The sequence below is a fragment of the Schistocerca gregaria genome, chromosome 7, assembly GCF_023897955.1.
Source record: "Schistocerca gregaria isolate iqSchGreg1 chromosome 7, iqSchGreg1.2, whole genome shotgun sequence".
NCBI lineage: Eukaryota > Metazoa > Arthropoda > Insecta > Orthoptera > Acrididae > Schistocerca > Schistocerca gregaria.
Genome location: NC_064926.1, coordinates 493,012,082 through 493,027,770, shown reverse-complemented (window position 1 = coordinate 493,027,770; position 15,689 = coordinate 493,012,082). Strand labels below are relative to the sequence as shown.

Genomic DNA, 15,689 nt, shown 5'->3' with positions numbered 1-15,689 from the left:
CCACATCACCTGCATTTCTCTCCCTCAGTGGTTGCTACAGGGAGGAAATGAATGTGGTGGCACCAGTCAATGTCGCTATGGAAACTGAACAGCTTGAGCAACGTTACTGTCGACCATCATGTCGCCACTACCCAGATGGCACTTATCGGGAGTGCCTGTATATCAAATGGTTCACAACAATTCTGAGTTAGTTTTAGGCAATCAATGAAGTATGCACCGATCAGCATATTGGTTTGGTTTAAACTGTTAATGCTGTGGACCCTAGTTATCATTGGCAGAACTCTAATACCATGCAGACTGTTATTTTGATTGTAATGCTTTCTTAAAATAGTTTGCAGTGCTCTGGAAGTGTTCTCTAACAGATCTCAAACTGACAAATAAAGGGGGGCAAGTCCCATCTATTTTTGGTTGTAACTCGTCTCTAGAAAATTTAGTGAGTAAATATACTGGCATGCAAAGTAAGAATCCCAAGGTATCTGAAGAGACCTCTGCAGGATGTTTGGTTGTCAACTTTGCATAGTATACCTACTGCACCCTGCAGGAGATTTCTTCTTTTTCTCCCTCTCCTCCTCCTCATCCTCCTCCTCCTTCTTCTTCTGCTGCTGCAGCTTCTTCTAGTCTCTTTAAATAATTTGTTTGTTGTGGTCTTCAGTCCAGAGACTGGTTTGATGCAGCTCTCCATGCTCTCTATCCTGTGCAAGCTTCTTCATCTCCCAGTACCTACTGCAACCTACATCCTTCTGAATCTGTTTAGTGTATTCATCTCTTGGTCTCCCTCTACGATTTTTACCCTCTATGCTGCCCTCCAATACTAAATTGGTGATCCCTTGATGCCTCAGATTATGCCCTACCAACTGATCCCTTCTTCTAGTCAAGTTGTGCCACATATTTCTCTTCTCTCCAATTTTATTCAATACCTCCTCATTAGTTATGTCATCTACCCATCTAATCTTCAGCATTCTTCTGTAGCACCACATTTCAAAAGCTTCTATTCTCTTCTTGTCCAAACTATTTGTCATCCATGTTTCACTTCCATACATGGCTACACTCCATACAAATATTATCAGAAACGACTTCCTGACACTTAAATCTATACTCGATGTTAACAAATTTCTCTTCTTCAGAAATGCTTTCCTTGCCATTGCCAGTCTACATTTTATATCCTCTCTACTTCGACCATCATCAGTTATGTTGCTCACCAAATAACACTGCTTTCCTTTCATGTCCCTCGACTCTTATAACTGCCATCTGGTTTCTGTACAAATTGTAAATAACCTTTCACTCCCTGTATTTTACCCCTGCCACCTTCAGAATTTGAAAGATAGAATTCCAGTCAACATTGTCAAAAGCTTTCTCTAAGTCTACGAATGCTAGAAACATAGGCTTGCCATTCCTTGATCTATTTTCTAAGATAAGTCATAGGGTGAATATTTCCTCACATGTTCCAACATTTCCACGGAATACAAACTGATCTTCCCCGAGGTTGGCTTCTACCAGTTTTTCCATTCAGCTGTAAAGAATTCGTGTTAGTAATTTGCATCTGTGGCTTATTAAACTGATAGTTCGCTAATTTTCACATCTGTCAACACCTGCTTTCTTTGGGATTGGAATTATTATATTCTTCTTGAAGTCTGAGGGAATTTCGCCTGTCTCATACATCTTGCCCACTAGATGGTAGAGTTTTGTTAGGCCTGGCTCTCCCAAGGCTGTCAGTAGTTCTAATGGAATTTTGTCTACTTTCAGGGCCTTGTTTCGACTCAGGTCTTTCAGTGCTCTGTCAAACTCTTCACACAGTATCATATCTCCTATTTCATCTTCATCTACATTCTCTTCCATTTCTATAATATGGTCCTCAAGAACATCGCCCTTGTATAGACCCTCTATATACTCCTTCCACCTTTCTGCTTTCCTTTCTTTGCTTATTACTAGATTTCCATATGAGCTATCGATATTCATGCAAGTCGTTCTCTTTTCTCCAAAGATCTCATTAATTTTCCTGTAGGCAGTATCTGTCTTACCCCTAGTGATATGCACTTCTACATCCTTACATTTGTCCTTGCTTAGCCATTTTGCACTTCCTGTCAATCTTATTTTTGAGACTTTGTATTCTTTTTTGCCTGCTTCATTTAGAGCATTTTTGTATTTTCTTCTTTCATCAATTAAATTCAATATCTCTTCTGTTACCCAATGATTTCTATTAGCCCTCATCTTTTTACCTGCTTGATCCTCTGCTACCTTCACTATTTCGTCTCTCAAAGCTACCCATTCTTCTTCTACTGTATTTCTTTCCCCCATTCTTGTCAATCGTTCCATAGTGCTCACCCTGAAGCTCTCTACAACCCCTGGTTCTTTCAGTCCCATCTCCTCAGTATACCACCTTCTTGTAGTTTCTTCAGTTTTAATCTACAGTTCGTAACCAATAGATTGTGGTCAGAGTCCACATCTGCCCCTGGAAATGTCTTACAATTTAAAACCTGGTTCCTGAATCTCTGTCTTACCATTATATAATCTATCTGATACCTTCCAGTATCTCCAGGCTGCTTCCATGTAAACTACCTTCTTTCATGATTCTTGAACCAAGTGTCAGCTATGATTAAGATATGGTCTGTGCAAAATTCTACAAGGCGGCTTCCTCTTTCATTCCTTACTCCCATTCCATATTCACCTACTACTTTTCCTTCTCTTCCTTTTCCTATTATCAAATTCCAGTCCCTCATGACTATTAAATTTTCATCTCCCTTCACTATCTGAATAATTTATTTTATCTCATCATACATTTCTTCAATCTCTTCATCATCTGTGGAGCTAGTTGGCATATAATGTTCAAACATTAAGAATTACCTAGAAGAAAACGGTCTATTGTCACACAGTCAGCATGGGTTTAGAAAACATCATTCGTGTGAAACACAAATAGCTCTTTATTCACATGAAGTGGTGAGTGCTATTGACAAGGGGTTTCAGATCAATTCCATATTTCAGGATTTCCGGAAGGATGTGGACACTTACCACACAAGCAGCTCGTAGTGAAATTGCATACTTATGGAATATTGTCTCAGTTATGTGACTGGATTTGTGCTTTTCTGTCAGAGAGGTCACAGTTCATAGTAATTGGCAGAAAGTCATCGAGTAAAACATAAGTGATTTCTGGTGTTTGCCAAGGTAGTATTATAGGCCCTTTGCTGTTCCTTATCTATATAAACGACTTTGGAGGCAATCTGAGCAGCCATTTTCGTTTGTTTGCAAATGATGCTGTTGTTTATTGACTAATAAAGTCATCGAAAGATCAAAACAAACTGAAAAATGATTTAGAAAAGATGTCTGAATGGTGTGAAAATTGGCAGTTGATGCTAAATAACAAGAAGTGTGAGGTAATCCACAAGAGTGCTAAAAGGAATTCATTAAACTTTGGTTACATGATAAATCAGTCTAATCTAAAAGCTTTAAATTCAGCTAAGTACCTAGGCATTACAATTATGAACAACTTAAATTGGAAGGAACACATAGAAAATGACGTGGGGAAGGGTAACCAAAGACTGCGTTTTAGTGGCAGGACACTTATAAAATGTAACAGACCTACTAAGGAGACTGTCTACACTATGCTTGTCTGTCCTCTTTTAGAATACTGTTGCGCAGTGTGGGATTCTGAGCAGATAGGACTAACGGAGTACATCAGAAAAGTTCTAAGAAAGGCAGCACGTTTTGCATTATTGCAAAATATGGGAGAGAGTGTCACAGAAATGATACAGGATTTGGCCTGGAAATCATTAAAAGAAAGGCGTTTTTTGTTGCAATGGAATCTTCTCAGAAAATTCCAATCACCAACTTTCTCCTCCGAATGCAAAGATATTTTGTTGACACCGACTTACATAGGTAGGAATGATCACCACGATAAAATAAGGGAAATCAGAGCTTGTACGGAAAGATACAGACATTCATTCTTTCCGCGCACTATATGAGATTGGAATAATAGAGAATTGTGAAGGTGGTTTGATGGAACCCTCTGCCAGGCACTTGAATGTGATTTACAGAGTACCCATGTAGATGTAGGTAAACTTTTACTAATGTGGTAGGCGTGGGCTTTGTGTCTGTCTTGGCTACTATAATGCATTCACTATGCTGTTCATAGTAGCTTACCTGTGCTCCTGTTTTTTTTTTATTTTTTTTTATTTTTTATTTTTATTAAACCTACTCCGGCAGTGCCCCTATTTGATTTTGTATTTATAATCCTGTATTCACCTAACCAGAAGTCTTCTTCCTCCTGCCACTGAACTTCACTAATTTCTGCTATATGTAACTTGAACCTATCCATTTTCCTTTTTAAATTTTCTAATGTACCTGCTTGGCAAAGGGATCTGACATTCAATGCTCCAATCTGTAGAACACCAGTTTTGTTTCTCCTGGTAATGACTTCCTCATGAGTAGTCACTGCCCAGAGATCCGAATGGGGGACTATTTTACCTGCAGAATATTTTACCCAAGAGGATGCCCCATCATCATTTAACCATACAGTAAAGCTGCATGACCTTGGGAAAAATTACAGCTGTAGTTTTCCCTTGCTCTCAGCCATTCACAGTACCAGCACAGCAAGGCCATTTTGGTTGATGTCAAAAGGCAAGATCAGTTAATCATCCAGACTGTTACTTCTGCAACTACTGAAAAGGCTGCTACCTCTCTTCAGCAACCACACATTTTTCTGGCCTCTCAACAGACACCCCTCTGTTGTGGTTGCAGCTACAGTACAGCTATCTGCATCGCTGAGAGGCATGCAAGCCTCCCCAACAATGGCAAGGTCCATGGTTCATGGGGGGGAGGTGGCAACTATGGTTACAAAAGTTAATAAATCAGTCAAGTCAAGTTGGCTAGGAGAGTATTGCTGCTAGATACAGCAGATAAACAGTTCTGAGTATCTCACTTAAAAAAGTGAATGACGTTGATTAGTTCTAGTAAGATGGATGTAGAGAGATTATGGGCAAAATTCAAGCATAGTGTAAATTGTGTTCTGGAGAGTTATGTGTTTAGTTAGTGGATGAAGGATGGAAGAGACCCATCTTGGTTTAATAATGAAATTCACAAGATTCTGAGGAAGCAGGGGTTGTTGCACTTTCAGTTCAAAAGAAAATGCACAAACGACAACAAGCAAAGGTTAGTAGAGATTTGTGCACCTGTGAATAGATCTATGTGTGGAGCCTACAACAGCTTCCACCATATACCGTAGCAAAAGATCTGGCAAAGACTTCCATTCAGTCCCTTGTTGATCAGTTTGATATGTCAATTGAAGAAAGCAGAACGAATGCCAAAGTTTCAAATTTCATGTTCAAGAAAATATTCACACAGGAGAATTGTACAAACATATATTTATTTGACCATTGGACAGACTCCCGTATGGATGAAGTAGTAATAAGCATTCCTGATGTAGAGAAACAACTGATGATCTGTTCAGTTTGCTGCAGAATCCTTGAAAATATTCTCAGTTTAAATATGATAATTTTCTTTTCAGACCAAGAAGCTTATGGTCACTAATCAGAAAGCATTTCTAATGCAAAACTCACCTTGCACTTTTCTCACATGATACTCTGCGAAATATGGATGAAGGGCAACAGGCAGATTCCATATTTATAAATTCCCAGAAATCATTTGACACAACAGCTCAATGAAGGCTGTTAAATAAGGTATGAGCATATGAAATAAGTTCACAGATATTTGAGTGGCTCAAAGACTTCTTGAGCAATAGAATCCAGTAATAGAACACTCAACAGCAAGTGTTCACCAGAGGCAAGGTTATCATCAGGAGTGCTGCAGGGAAGTGTGACAGGACTGCTGTTTTTCTCCATATGCATCAATGATTTGGTGGATGGGGTGGCAGCAACCTGCAGTTGTTTGTTGATGATGCTGCGGTGTGTGCTAAGGTGTTAAAGTTGAGTGACTGTAGGAAGATACAAGATGACTTAGACAAAATTTGTAGTTGGTGTGTTCAATGGCAGCTAGCTCTAAATGTGGGGGAATGTTAATGCAGATGAGTAGGAAAAACAAATTTGTAATGTTTGGATGCAGCATTTGTAGTGTACTGCTTGACACAGTCATGCCATTTAAATATCTGGGCATAAGGTTGAAAACTGATATGAAATGGGATGAGCATGTGAGAGCTGTGGTAGGGAAGGTAACTTTACTGGGAGAATTTTAGGAAAGTGTAATTCACTTGTAAAGGAGACGGCATAGAGCATACTGGTGCGATCTAATACTGCTGAAGTGTTTAGGATCGTTCCAATTGTACTGAAAGAGGACATCGAAGCAATTCATAGGTGGGCTGCTAGATTTGTCACCGGTACATTCAAACAAGATGTAAGTGTTACAGAGATGCTTTGAGAACTCAAATGGGAATCCCTAGATGGAAGGAGGGAGGATCATCATTGAGAAAATTTAGGGAACTGGAATTTGAAGCTGACTGCCGAATGATACTACTGCCACCAGCATACATTGAAGGTAAGATATGAGAAATTAGGGCTCATACTGAGGCAAATAAAAACTAAAACTCCTCCCAAACAGGCCATGAACGCCCAACAGTACCAACCAGCCGCCATGTCATCCTCAGCCCACAGGCATCACTAACATGGAGGGGCATGTTAGCACACCACTCTCCCAGCCGTACGTCAGTTTCCGAGACCGGAGCCGCTACTTCTTAATCAAATAGATCCTCATTTTGCATCACAAGGGCTGAGTGCACCTTGCTTGCTAACAGCGCTCGGCAGACCAGATGGTCACCCATCCAACTGCTAGCCCAGCCCGACAGCGCTTACCTTTGGTGATCTGATGGGAACCAGTGTTACCACTGCAGCTAGGCTGTTGGCACTGAGGTACATAGACAGTCATTTTTCCCTTGCTCTACTTGCACATGGAATTATTATTGGTACAGGGTAACCTCCCCAACACACTGTATGGTGGGTTGTGGAGTATTGATGCAGATGTAGAAGTGCAACTTTTGTGATGTGTAACCAAATTAGTTGGAAACTGCCTTTCCTAGTGGTTGCAGACCCATCAGTAGCAAACATTTTTGTACCGGATGGTTACTCTGCATTTGGCTTTTCTATTCAACATTTTGTGCTTCCTGTTCAACCTTCAGTGCTATGTCAAGCAAGAGTCATCATCAGCTCTCTATTTACATTATTGTTTGAGGTTAGACAAGGTTCCGAACTTTCATACATACATAGTGTTGAAACCTTCAGCAGCATCATACATCTTTAAAGTACTCTGTGATCCAGGGAAAGTAGATCTGCACAGATTAGAACAGCAACAAGTGGTTTCCCCTTCATCTCTTTCAGCCAATGGGCCTCCCATTTCATGGTGGTACAAAATCTTCATGGCTCCCTACACTTGTTTGGTAATTTTAATCCTTCAGTTAAGGCACAAGCAGAAATAGGGCCATTCCGCATCATGCCCTGATTAAATATTTTCTAAATTTTCTGGGGGTCAACTTTTTTCTAAAAACTGATCTCATGGAAGCTTATGGTCCAGGTGGTGGGTTAGATGGTGGGTCCAGGAAAATTTTAGTATTGAATATCCCCTCTTTGGCATTATCAGTACAACACATTACCAATTGGAGTCATTAGAGTGCTGGTCATTTTTCAAAATTTTTTGGAGCAGGTCATTACAGGCATCCACCACTGAATAAACTATCCAGATGAAATTTTGATAATGGAGCATACTGACTAAGAACATTTATGAATGTGTGTATGTTTTCATGGCACTTATAAACAAAGGCCTTGAGTGTAATTTTTCAAAATGTTCTTTTCTTCCCATCTTGTGTTATGTACCTTGGCTACATTTGCAGTGAAGACAGCCTTCAGACTACACAAGATTAGGTTGCAGCATTATGCAAAATGACCTTCCCCTGGTCAGTAGAAGACTTCCTAATGTTTTTAGGCAAGGTTAACTATTATGCCCAGTTTATCTTATACGTGGTTTCTGTTGTCTACCTGTTGAATCATTTTTGCAAAATGTGGTTCTTTTTCAGTGGTAGGACACTCATCAGAAGAAATTTCAAAACTTGAAATCATGCCCTCAGTCTCTGCACTGTTTACAGATGTATTAGCCCCATTTATTACTAACACCAGCTATGGATGCCTCACTGTGTGGCATTGAGACCATGCTGTCTCACAACCTTGCCAATGGTACTGAAAAACTATAGCATTTGTGTCCAAAACATTAAAGTAGGCCCACAGACATTACTCACAAATTGAAAAAAATAGGCTGTCTGTTGCTTTCATTCTGAAATAATTACATATTTCCATTTTTGTATGGCCATAAATTCCATTTAATTATGAATCATAAGCCATTATTATCAGTAATCGAGCCCTCAACTAAGCTCCCAGAGTGTGCTACCAATCACCAGCATCAGTGCTCTATACATTACTGTCTGTTCGCAATACTCGAATATGGATGCCTAGTGCTGACTTCCCATAGGCCTGAACCTGGACCCGGACCAGACTTTGACAGTCAGGGAACAGTCTGCTTCTAGATGGACACACTTCTGCATCTTGAGACTGAAATTATTATCCAGCCAACTGAACTAACCAACTATTGCAGAAGTTTCCACCACTGTGTATCAATATCACCATACCTGTGTTACTATATGGCCACTGCCCTTTATTTGTGTTAACGTGCATGCATAGTAAATTAGTTGTGCAAAACATTATTATTTCTTTTTGGTTCCGAACAATTACTTTATTTTACTGTGAACTTTTCTTTCACACTGCAGTATACCTGTGCCAGTAAAGTAACTGTTAGCTTAGAAGAAAGAGTCACAAAGCAACTACTGGTCAGAATTTACTATGAGGAGGTGAAACGTTTAGTAGTGCCTAATAGACATATAGTGCAAGTATATCCACACATTAGCTTCTGGAACTATTGATTCCTTCCTTGTGGAGGAAACAGGGATAGTTTTGGGATGATTAGAAAGGAAAGGCAGCTCATTGCTGAAGAGAATTGGCTTAAAATTCTGTCTCATATTTTTTAAAATATGTCTTTATCTACTTGTTTTATAATTTATCAGAATATTGAGACTCTGGGATGTAAATTCTGCAAATTCTAATCCTTGTGTTGAACAGATCTTCCCTTTGCCCGTATATGGACAGCTAATAATCATCCATGTAAATTTACACCAATGCTTACTTTGATGTATTAGACGAAAAGAGGATGCACTGTGCAATTTTTTTTTTTTTTTTTTTTTTTTTTTTTTTTTTTTTTTTTTTTTTTTTTTGAGGTAATTGTGATCTTCCTAATATACACAAGTGCATATCAAGTAATTTAGGAGTTTCCTGATAATTATCAGTATGATCTGATTAACACTACTCGTAATTTGTAGTTAATATACTTTACAGAAGTAGCCTGCTGTGCCTGCTTCTGCCTGTTAATGTACAACTTGACTCACTCCACATCTGTGAAGTCTCTCTTTTGTGATGGGATTGATGGGACATGATATGCAAATGAATGAATGAATGAATTTTTTTGAAATGAAAATTCTTGAAATACACACTTGTGCTTCCCAGCAGAAGGGGCAACTCAAAGAAAATATGACATGACTGTTTATACTTTTTAATGCTCTTCAGCTTCAATCCTAGTTTTACATTAGACTTTCAGCAGACTACTTCTGTGCATTTAGTTTACTTGCACAGACTGATTTATTTTACTTTAAGAGTTATATAAGACAAACAATAAAATAATTGTTTCTACCTTTGCCATATCAGTTATCGTGTTGGCATTATCCATGAGTTTTCGTTGGTCCATCTTCACTTTTCTCAAGCTGTAAAGGAAGTAGATTGAGTTTTAAATAATTTTCTCACTTATAAACAAAAATAAATACTAAGAATCTATCTCTTTTGAAGATTGCTAATGAATGTTTTAATGGCAGTGAAATGAGATTGAAATGTAGCAAGATGGAGTGTCTGATTTGCTATAACCCATTCCTAAAATAAACACTTTTTTCTCCTTTTCTACTCAGTTTTACAGATAATACATAAATCATGCACATGTGAAACCTACAAATTCTTATTCAAGCTGTATATTTCAGAACTTTATTATTGACAGAAGTTTTATTGAAAGAAATATAAAAAATTTATAATTCATGACAACAAAGTACACTTCTCAATTCAGATCCTTAATACTGGATTTAAAATTACACAGAGATGATAAAAATCATGGGATATCGGCTAATATCATTCCATACTTCCTTTTGCATAACATATGCAGGAGCACAATGTGACATGGACTCAACAAGTTGCTGGAAGTCACCTGCAGAAATATTGAGCCATGCTGCCTATGCTGCCTCTATAGCCATACATAATTGTGAAAGAGGTGCTGGTGCATGAACTGACCTCATGATTGCATCTCATTAATATTCCATGGGATTCATGTCAGGAGATCTGGGTGGCTAAATCATTTGCTCGAACTGTCCATAATGTTCTTCAAACAAATCACAATAACTTGTCACCTGGTGATACGGTGCATTGTCATTCATAACAGTGGAGTCCATGAATGGCTGAAAATGGATTTCAAGTTGCTGAATATAACCATCTCCAGTCAATGATTGGTTCAGTTGGACCGGAGGACCAGTCCATTCCTTGTAAACACAGTCCATACCACTTTGGAGCCACCACCAGCTTGCACAGTGCCTTGTTGACAACTTTGGTGCATGCCACACTCAAACCCTACCATCTGCTCTTACCTACTGAAATTGGGACTCGTATAGCTACGCCATGGTCTTCCAGTGATCTAGGGTCCAACTGATGTGGTTATAAGCCTAGGAGAGGTGCAGCAGGCAATGCTATGCTGTTAGCAAAGGTACTCTCATCTGTTGGCTGCTGCCATGGCCCATAACCCCAATTTTGTCACACTATCCTAACAGATATGTTCATCATATGTCTCACATTGATTTATGCAGTTAGTTGATGCAGTGTTGCTTGTCTGATAGCACTGAAAACTCTACACAAATGCCTCTACTCTCTATCATGAAGTGAAATTCATTGGCCACTGTGCTGTCCATGGTGAGAGGTTATGCATGAAATCTTCAAATATTCAATTCCCTAACAATTGATGAAATGGAATGTCTGATGTGTCTAGCTCCAACTACCATTCCATGTTCAAAGTCTGTTAGTTCCTGTCATGTGGCCATAATCATATCAGAAACCTTTTCACAGGAACCACCTGAATACATATGAAAGCTTTCCCAATGCACTGCATTTTTATACCTTGTGTACATGACACTGCCACTGTTGTAAATGTGTGTATTGCTATTCCATCACTTTTTTCACCTGAGTGCAATGTGTCTCATTTGAAGGCCCTTAGTCTCACTTTTCCAGATAATATCTCATCTTTTTGAAAACACTCTAATTAAAACGATGTCTCTATTCTAAATTATTGTCATCAGTAGAATACCAGAATTTTTGAATCTTAAAATGTAATACTCCCAAACTCCATTCTTATAGTACTGTGGCCCTAATTCTGCATAAAAATGGCTGTTTATGGTTTCCATGGAAAATCTGTAAGCTGTTTCTCATCTTATTTCAAAAGTAGAAAACAGAGGTAGCTATACAATAAAAAGGTTAGAAAACATGGACATATTGGAAAAATGATACAAGCACGCATATGCCAGTGAGTGATACTGGGCCTGTTATTGTTCCTTTATTTCATGAATGACATGGGAGATAATGGAAGATAAACTCAAATAACTTTGTATAAAGATGAATCAAAATAAAGTCTGCTGCAGAACCAACAAAGAATTAGCACAAAATACCAAACAAACTGTCTAAGAATTTGAAAATTGTATAAATAATAATGCCATGAAATGGAGCCTTAAATAAACACAAAGTGTACATTCCAAGATCAAAAAAAATTTTAAATATGTGGTGACTATAGATAATAAAACAAACTACTCCTGTGATGAGTTGTGATCTTTGACTTCTGTCAATGCTCTTGTGTTTTTGCTTTCACACGTGTTTCAGTTTACATGTTGTGTTACTTCAACAATAACAAACATTCTGTATTTAAAGTGGTGTCTTCTCTTATCTCCATTAAGCATAGACAGATATCATCCACAGTGGTGACCCAGAATCAGTTTTCATTGGTGAATTATTAGTTCTGTTTCAGAATTATTAGTTTTGTTTCATGTATTATTGTTACTCATTATCAACCAATGGAAAATGTATCGCCTACTGTGTTGTACTTTGGACCCTGCTTTTCATCCCTACTTATTGGATGACCATGAAGCACAGCCAACATCAATAGTGTAAGTACCAGTTTCACCTGATTTTGTATTTACAAGTCACACTACCTTCATGCAATGAACCTAAGCTCGTATGTGCCACAATGGCTAGACCCATATACCACAGCTGCATTACAAATGGCAGTGTATGGCGGCTACCACATCCCATCTACCACTCCAGATCACAGCTTATGCCAGTTGAAACAGCTTTTGTCTTGATGCATCTACCAGATCCCTCGGCATCTTACCCACAACAGATGAAGGACAGTTATTCCATATTTATGTGCCAAGGTACTGTTCAGTCTTCCGATCTACGGCTTCATCCTTCTATGGCCATGGTCATTCTATCTGCACAGGGAGGTTTTCATCTACACCTGCTGTGTAGTGCAAGCCTTGTGGCAAGCCTTGCCTCCCTCCCCCCTTCCCCCCACTCCCTCCTATCACCATAGGAGTAATGCATCACACTTTCGTCCCACTTCATATGGTGCCATCAATCAAGATTCTTCACCATCTATGAGGAAGATACCAGTGCAGCCACCTACATCACAGATCTTATCAGTGACCTACTATTGAGCCTGCCAGCAGAGCTCAAATATGCTACAACAAATGGAAGAATCATCAAATGTCTATTGCATCCACCAGGAGAAGCTATTCACCACATAATCCACAAGGAACATCTTGGCAAAAAATCATCTTTACAGATGTGGAGGCACCTGCGGGCACAGGTGGGACAAGTCATGCCTGATGCCATTGTGGATATTGTGCTCATCAAGCATCCACATGAACTCCAGCTGCACTTCCTCTCTCACTCCATCTATCCTTTGAAGAGCTAGCTTTGGATGGCAGACCAGGCCTACAGAATTATCAGACACAAGCAACTACTCCCTACTGCTCTGCTCTGGAGAATGAGAAAGTTGGTAGCAGTGGCTCCATTCCCTTATTCTGATTATGCACTCATCTGATAGAGGTTGCTTAAGAGCTGACTTGCCACAGCAAAGTAGCGTGCAGCCACCTAGTGGCCAGCACTAGATTTCTTAACACTGAAGAGTCCTGCCGACTCACTATCTGGATGAGCAATCAACCACAGTGTAGCACTACAATTGGTGCAAGTGACAACTGACTCACTCCCCACCCAGAGTAATCATGCTGCTGGTTCCACATCACCTTTGGTGATGTGGTGAGTAGTTGCTGTCACGCCTGCATTTACCCAAACTTACACATTAGCTGCTCTAGGTGCCATTGCTCACAACACTGCTGTTCAGTCCATAATTACTGAATATGGTAACCGCAACTTGTGGATGCCTCTTACATCTAAGACCACAACGATAACCTGAACTTCATTGTGAATATGGGAGTGGATGCCAGCATCGTCCCATCCTCTTGTGCCCCCACTCAATTAATTCCTGCAGAACTTGGTCTCTGTGCAGCTAGCACATTAATGTTCACAGAACAGTGGAACTCTGGCTCCAGCTCTCACTGCAGATGCAGTTCATTTGGACATTTCACATCAAGGATGTTGATGGTCCAGTCCTAGTACTGCTGATACTTCCAAAATAAAGCTTAGGAGTACACCTCTTGTCACTCAGTATTATCCTAGTCAAACTAGAATAGCCTTTCGTTGCTCCCCAAGTCTCTACAATGTCCTTGTCAGACTCTTTTCTCCTTCTGCACCCACTTCCCTACCTATGGTTTCTAGCCATGTGACCATCCACACAGTAAGACTTGCTGTATGCACCCTCCTACCCCCCACCTATAAGAGCACTGTAATTAGCAAAACATATATTATCAAATGGAGAAGAGCCACTTGTGATATGACCCATGTTATATACTAGCTGTTATGTAAACACTTTTCAGACTTTTACATTGACATGACTATCACAAAGTTGTCAGTGAGGATGAATGGGCATAGGCAGAGGATGTGTATGGCAGTACACAATGTCCTGCTGCAGAGCATGCTCTACAACATGACAATTGGGACGTCAGTGCCTGTTTCACCACACATGCCATCTTGATTCTTCCCCCAGACACTAGTTTCTCAGAACTCCCCAGATGGGAACTGGCATTGTTCTTGGTTCTTGCCACTCATTTGGTCTTAATTTATGTTAAATTCTTTGGTCTCAGAATTTCTTAACAGTAACTCTTCATTTTTTCACACCCTTTTAGTTTTCTGTATCTTTTATTTTCGATTTCCCCCCCCCCCCCCCCCCTCCACCTCTGCCAGAAACAATGCTCTTAGTTTTCTGCTCTAATTAATTCATGCACATTGTTTTGGCACTAAACCTATCTTGTGTATTAAACTATCTTCCATTTTTAATTTCTCAGGTTTTCAAACCTCATCCAGTGCAGTTCCCAACAGTTGGTCTTTCCTTCTCATCCCATTTGGGAAGTCTCCCCTGAACCAGGCAACTTTTCTGTGCTATCCCTATTTCCTAAACCTTACTACTTCTCTTCTTTCACCCCTCTTCCTACTCCTTCAACCCTTTGGCCCGAAGGAGCCACTGACTCCGAAAACTTGCAAATTTAAATGCCTTTGTATGTATGTGTTCCTGTTGCCACCTGATGAGTAGATTTTTATCTATCTAATTAAATTAATATATTTTAAGGCATTTTATCATAATAATTGAGATGTCAATAGATTTATTTAAAGCAGAGAAAAAGTAAGATTATAACAACAAATTTCCTTTTATGGGCTATTTCCAAAGAAGGGGAAAAAATTCATTCAGCAGAAATAGCCATGGTGATAATGTTTTAGTTTTTTCTGTTTTCGTGGTGTTCATTTAAATAGAAACATGAAAAATAAACAGTGCATTTCACAGTATGTTCCATTTGTATGATAAGATTCACAAGGGATTAATAAGAAGTATCAATTGATAAATAAAAAGGTTTTTGTTTATTTTTTATTTTTTTCTTCTTTAGGGTCAGCAGTATAATATATGTCTGATAATGACATGACTATCAGAATATATGCACCAAATAGCTGCTTATAATAATTAATCTTTATTCAAGACAGACTTTTTTGGCCTTTATGGCCATTGTCAAGTACATCGAGACTTTCTTTCACAAGGACAGTACCTTTGGCATATCCATAAAATTCTGTTTGTCTACACTGTTTACTGGTGCTAACCAAATATGACAGAACATGAAGAAAGTTGAAAGATAAGCTGTGTCACTTTAATAGATTTTTTTTAGTGAATATGAGCATATGAGAGAACAAATTAAATTGGAGCGAATGTATAAGAAAGAGGTATTATGTCTCATGAAAATGTTTGTTACTAATAATACAAGTACTTTTCTTCAAAGAGGAATCAAATAAAATAAGTGTTTATATCAAGAAAACACTTATAGAAATTATGGAAATATGCAAGCTTTTGGAGTCAGTGGCTCCTCCTCCTGGCAGAAAGATTGAAGGGAAAAGAAAAGGGATGAAGTAAAGGGG

General features: G+C 39.0%; 1 protein-coding gene and 1 pseudogene across 1 annotated transcript in view; both read right to left on the bottom strand.

The window, feature by feature from the left end:
* Nucleotides 1–15,689, bottom strand: part of LOC126281356 (small conductance calcium-activated potassium channel protein) — a 1,755,063-nt gene that overhangs the window by 28,541 nt on the left and 1,710,833 nt on the right. The window contains exon 10 of the mRNA XM_049980265.1: nucleotides 9,727–9,796. Within this exon, the coding sequence (XP_049836222.1) occupies nucleotides 9,727–9,796 (70 nt within the window). The remainder of the gene's footprint in view (nucleotides 1–9,726; nucleotides 9,797–15,689) is intronic.
* On the bottom strand, nucleotides 6,728–6,845 carry LOC126282568 (5S ribosomal RNA; annotated as a pseudogene).